The 6,247-nt window shown below is 32.7% G+C and overlaps 2 protein-coding genes across 2 annotated transcripts in view; one reads left to right on the top strand and one right to left on the bottom strand.

Annotated features, from left to right (window-relative positions):
• LOC116023738 (protein RKD4-like) overlaps positions 1 to 1,691 on the top strand; it is a 3,442-nt gene extending 1,751 nt beyond the window's left edge. Inside the window, exons 2-3 of the mRNA XM_031264747.1 lie at positions 947 to 1,317; positions 1,383 to 1,691. Of these exons, the coding sequence (XP_031120607.1) occupies positions 947 to 1,317; positions 1,383 to 1,691 (680 nt within the window). The remainder of the gene's footprint in view (positions 1 to 946; positions 1,318 to 1,382) is intronic.
• A 2,987-nt stretch (positions 1,692 to 4,678) lies between these two features.
• Positions 4,679 to 6,197, bottom strand: LOC116023739 (replication protein A 70 kDa DNA-binding subunit A-like). Its single transcript, XM_031264748.1, has 6 exons — positions 6,059 to 6,197; positions 5,825 to 5,955; positions 5,663 to 5,741; positions 5,451 to 5,583; positions 5,171 to 5,331; positions 4,679 to 5,084 (listed from the first exon to the last, which is right to left on the bottom strand). The coding sequence occupies exons 1-6, from the start codon at positions 6,193 to 6,195 to the stop codon at positions 4,679 to 4,681; spliced, it is 1,047 nt and encodes a 348-aa protein (XP_031120608.1). The 5' UTR covers positions 6,196 to 6,197.
• Positions 6,198 to 6,247: the final 50 nt, after the last annotated feature.

Below are 6,247 nucleotides of genomic sequence, written 5' to 3' on the forward strand. Positions count from 1 at the left end.
TGTAAGCTGACTAATTGTCGATGAGGCCATCTGAAGATTCCTAATTCCTCACACCTTCTTTTCAAGATTCTGTACTCAACTCTTAGTTCCTTAGCGGCTTTATAAATGGGCATATGGAAATAAGTAGAAAGCATTGCCTTGCTTATTGTTGAAGGATCACGAAAAGTTTTTTGCGTCCTCTTGGACTGTCTACGCACTATTTTCTCTATCATGCTCTCCTTTGTACCAGTACTTGTGTCCTGGTTAACAGCTACGGCGTTCGAAGTCGGGGTGATATCCCATTGTATAGGTATAACACTTGCAGAGGGAAGAAGAACCTCATCCATACCTAGTGGATTCAAGGCTGCAACATTGACAATAAGAAATATATATTAAATCATCACATGTGAATGTACAAAATTAAAGTAGGTCGCTTATCGGTGGCCTCGATTAGACGTTCCAGATTACGTTCAAAGTTCCAAAATGGATCAAAGTCCATGTTTAGCAAGGGTTCATCATTATTTTTTGCACTGAANACGGCATACCCAGCTTCTTCCTCATCTTTTCCAAACAAAATTGTTGACCCATCTTTCGATATTACGGAGTATTCCTTTTGTGATGAGTTGGTCGACCTACGCCTTCCTCATCTTTACTAAACCACATTTCTTATCCATTTTCCGATGTTATCGGATATCCTTTATTGGTTGATGTTGCTGATGCTGCTCCTGCCTCATTTTTTCCAAGCCAAATTTCTTGTACATCTTCCGATATTAGCAAATATCCTTTATGGGATCAACAACATGGGATATCAACTTTTGGTAATGGATTGTTACCGAACATACCCTTTGATCCATTTTGGGGTATTGAGCATAATATGGGAGGACTGCTTGAGGCTACTGGTAATCATATGTTTTTTTCTTGATATGCAATGGCGATGACGTAATATATTTTTTCATCTTTGTTGCAGCCATGAACCACTTAAGTACGGAAGAAAATCTTATGGCATCAAGTGGTATACTTGTACAGGAAAATACATTTCCAGTTGCAAGTAACGCAAGTGTAGGAGGGAATATGACTACAGATTCTATAGTTGTAGAAAGGAGTATGATTGAAACTCTTGCACATAGGCAGCGGAAGAATACGCGAAGAACTTTTCGTGATTCATCCACAATAAGCAAGGAAATGATTTCCAAATATTTCCATCTGCCTATATATCGAGCCGCCAAGGAACTGAGAGTTGGGTATACGATTTTGAAGGAAAGGTGTAGAGAATTAGGAATCTTTAAATGGCCATATCGACAGTTAGTGAGCTTGGAAAAGCTATCAGGAAAAGCTCAGGTGGTTTTTTGTATTTTTCCAAAGTTGTATCATTATAAGGTGAATGTTAATATAATGTTTTACAGGTATTTAGTAACATCGAAAATGACCATGACATAAAGGAAGCAATGAAGGAACTAAAAAGTAGAAGGGAAATGTTGCTAAGCGATCCGAATTTGAAGTTGAATCCAGCAGATATTAGGCTCAGGGATTCATGTACCAGAAAGATAAAGTATAGGGAGATGATGAGTCTTCTTCATTCTCCCACCCTTCCTATACATCCCCTTCATATTCCTCCATTAATTGTTGATCCTGCCTTGCCGTTAACTGTTGATCGACCTTCACTTGCGACAGAAGAAGACGAATCGTTTAAACTTTTGCTTGATGGCTTTTGATAATATTTTTGAATAATAAGTATTTTTCTAAATATCAATAAATTTTGTAAACTCTTTAATAAAGAGGTTGTAGATGCCAAAGTTAGGCTACTGCCCATTGAGAGGTCATTTATAGCCATAAGATAAAATTGTAATCATTTACAACGCATAATATATTCCATAAATGTATATAACAAATGTCATTGTCGTACGACATGGCTTGCACTTTTTTACCTTGCAAAAGGTAACAAATACATACATATATGTGAACCAAATTTAATTATATTTGACATAAAATAAGATATGGTCATCTTTAAACGATAACACCGAGGCCTAATATTTGCGATCAATTTAAAAACTTACAATAACATCATGAAATATTATAGGTTTATATTTCTTCCCTGGAATGTTCTTTCATTATCGTGTATTACGTTTTTGTACCACTGTATCCTTGCACGTACATTCTTGTGGCTCAGCAGTAACATAAGGTATTAAAGCTAAAACTTTCATGCTATACACAATTTTTTTTTAAAAAAAAGGGGGAACAATTTAAGTCGCATAGGAAATTCTTTTAATAAAGCTAATTTGCTGCCTAATGCCTATCTCTAACCTAAAATTTGTTATTATTATAATTTTTGTCTTGATAAATGTGAATATATTAGCTTTGAAATACAACTTGTTTTAAACTTATAACATTTATTGGACCTATGATTTAAGCATAACTTGTTGCAAAAGCTGAGCTTTCGCCCCCCAATATTGCATGATGATATTGAACTTGTTGCAAAAGAATTAGTTAAAAATAACTCGTCGTAATTATAAAACGGTAAGTAAGGAAATGATAGCAAGTTATTTTCATTTGCTCATAAATGAGGCAGCGGATGAAATTGAACATTGATAAGCAAAAGCATTATTAAGTTTTATATATGCTATGTTGCCTACAAATGCCAAGCAAGTAATTATAAAGGAAATTAAAAAAATTGGTACAAATGTCAGATGTCTTTACAGTTGTCATCACTAATCAATTGAAAAGCGCAAATGTTTTAAATAGTGTCGGCGAAATAACTATTATCATTTTACAAAAAAACTGCCTTCGTGAAAAAGAATACTTAAAAAATTATTTAATACTGTTTGCACATACTGTTGTCCTTTGCTATAAATTCGTGGTTTTGTTGGTCTTAGACTCTTCTTAACACTCATTCACACTCTTAGAAATTATTAATCCCTGAAACATTTAGTGCATGCATTTCACAAATGGCAAATATTGCTACTTGCTCATATCAGCTTCAACAAAATGATTGTTCTTCTGATGGTAACAATTCATTTTGGGATGAGGTATATCTATCACCACTAAGGGATAGTGAACCTCTTCTAAGTAGAGATCTTCTTCCAGGTGGAAATAATGTCAGTACTCAACCACAATGTACTGAAACTATTGGTAAGGTTTTAACATTTTGTAGGTAACTCTTGTTTTAATAATTAATAGTTTTTAACAAGTTGTTTGTAAATGCAGGTGTTTTAGCTACAAATCCCGTTGATGTATTTGAAAGTGTTGATTTAATTGTCGAGGAAGATAATACAGCTGCAAAGATAGATTTACCAAATTTAAATCTAAATATCTTTATTAGAAGAAAAAGGACAAAAAAAACTTATCGTGACCCTAATACATTAACTTTAGAATTGCTTTCTAAATATTTTTATATGACCGTTGATCAAGCTGCAGATGAACTACATGTTGGTCGAGCAATTTTAAAGAAAAGGTATAAAGAATTAGGAATTTTGTACTGGCCTCAACGAAAACTCGCGAGTTTGGAGAGGTTATTAAAAAACGTCAAGGTAATTAAGTAATGCTTATTTATCAGCCTTATATTATTTAAGGAGAAATAACAAATTATTTTGTAGGAATTTGGCGGAATCCAAGACGAAAGCAAGCTAAAAAGAGTGATTGAAGAGTTGGAAGATAAGAAAAAATTGATAATACAAAACCCAAATGTTGAGTTGGGTGAGACAACAATAAGACTTAGAGACAAATGTGAAAGGAATAGCTCAAAAAAAAAAAAAAGTATACAAACTTGTTATATCATTCAACAATTCATAAGAGTTCGTTGCAAAGTCATACACTTCCTGATATTTCCGAATTAATACCTGAAGAAATAGATGAAGTGCTAGAGTTTGTACAGAATGATTTTCCATATTCCAATAATACAACATAAATTTATAATTATCATGCAATTATACTCTATATAATTCTATTTTTTGACCAATCTAAATTAGTTTGTTTGTGTATGGATTAACGATTTTAGGTGAAGGGAGGGAATTAGAAGTAATATTATGTGCAAATGTTTACAAATTTTCACTCTTTCTACGGATTTCACAAAGCACTAAAATATAACGAGCATATATTTTTTTTAAAAAAAATTACGAAGTGTATAAATTCGATAGTACGTGTACCATTAATATGTAACAAATTAACTAATTTAACCCAATGAAACTTTAATTTCTTATTCATGGACTTAAGTTTTCTTGGTTTGTCCTCACTTTCTCGAAAAATGCCAACAGTTTATTATGTATAAACATATTTTTCAGTTTTTTTTTCAATATGTTGTTACTTTAACATTTGCTTGTAATTAATGGTTCCAGTTTTAATTTTTTACGTAATAATTATCAGAACCATTTTAAAATTATGTGTAAGCATATTTTGTTTTTTAAATATTTTCTTCTTTGAAGCATATAACTTTAAAAATATCTATATCATGCACCACTTGATATAGATTGTAAATTTTGTAGAAAAAAAAAAGTTTCAATTTAAACAAAAATAAAGTTGTTTGTTGCAAGTCTAAATGATAAGTTATTGATGTCGAAAAACACTTTGAAATGGAATACGAAAATACAAATAATTTGTTACGAATGGCGGAAATATGGCTTAACTAAACTGTTACCACATGTTTTCGAAACCCTTTAAAAATTTAACATTATTTTCTAGGTACATAATATGCATAATATTCATTGGCTCAACCAATTTTAGGCTTTTTCCCTTTATCATTTGGTGGACTGCTTGCTTGCGAATCGTCTACACTATCTCCCGATAATTGGCTAAAATCAAGCCTTCTTTTCGTGGGATTTCCTAGCATCAACGATTGCCTAAACAAACCATCGTTTGAGTCAGCTAAGTCTAGCTGTACATCGTTGCACAGGCACGCTACTGTATACTTTGTGCTTTGTTCACTGAATATGGTGTTTTTCTTGAAAGCAAACACAAGCCCAAGATTATCGAGTGTTTGTTGGAGCATAGCACCATCGTTTTCACAGGTAGGTATGTTGGACGACGTCAGTAACAATAGGCGGTGCACCTCATGATTAAACATTGCTGCGCGTACACTTCCAACGTTATCAAATATTTCTATGTCCACCTTATACCTGTATATCAACACAAACATAATATAAGTCATGCTATATTAGAATTTTAAGTATTAAGGAAACAACGAAGATATATATTTTGATACCTTCTGATAATGATGCCATCAGTTTGTCCACAGTTCATGCAGTGGAGTTGTAAGCCTTCAATTGAGTGGACTATTTTGTTGTAGTAATTGCAACCAACGTAGTAGTCGAAACCATCACGCTTAAGCAATCTAATTTTGCCTCTCACCCATGCAATTGGTTTCTAAATGCCATGCAGAGCCACAAAAGTAGGTCAAAAGCTTTAAAAGTAAATAGATTGATGGTTAAATGTAAAAGGCGATTTGACATTCGACATACAGTTGAAATGAAATGTTTACTAACTTGTTCAAATCCAGTTTCAAGAGATGAAAGGCATGTTTTTCGTTGCCTTATAGGGTCTGCCAATGCAAGCAATGAATCAAGGTAAGTCTTATCTACAATTTCCTTGTAGATGAGTTCAGAGTTTTTGTCCTTCCTATAAGAATAACCAATCACTATTATCATGGTCAAATAACTGGTATATTCTACATAAGTGACAAGGAATTAAAAAATACCAATCATTAAGGACTTTTGCAACGTGGCCAACAGGATCAACTTCAATTGATGTGTTATATAGTGTACTCAGTGACAACCCTAATTAAACACAAATGTCAAGTATGTAATATAAAAAGTAGAAATAATTTAATGCACTCGTTGGAAGAACATAACAATATTACCTTGGAATGCATTAACGTTCAATCCTTCAGCAAGTATAATGGGGAATTTCCCTTGCCGAAGTTGTAATTCAAGTTGAACCCCTTGGTTTACAGCAAACGTTCCCCAAAGTGTTAGCATAATAGGCTTCAATCTATAAGTGAAATTCGAAACATAATATATAAATAAAATGATAACATATAACAAAGTAAATAATTGTTATATAAGTAAGGCAAGAAACGGGTTAAGATTTATACTCTTCGTTCATGACAACAAAATCATGAACATTTTGTTCGCCATTTTTGGTCACCACAATTTGGCGTGGTAACTTGTATATAACAATCGCCATAATGCCTATAGTTATACAAAAGAAGCAACTAAATTGATGATGCATAAATCAAGTGTTAACCATAATATAATAATAATAATAATAATAATAATAATAA

Source organism: Ipomoea triloba, chromosome 6 (genome assembly GCF_003576645.1).
Source record: "Ipomoea triloba cultivar NCNSP0323 chromosome 6, ASM357664v1".
Taxonomy (NCBI): Eukaryota; Viridiplantae; Streptophyta; class Magnoliopsida; order Solanales; family Convolvulaceae; genus Ipomoea; species Ipomoea triloba.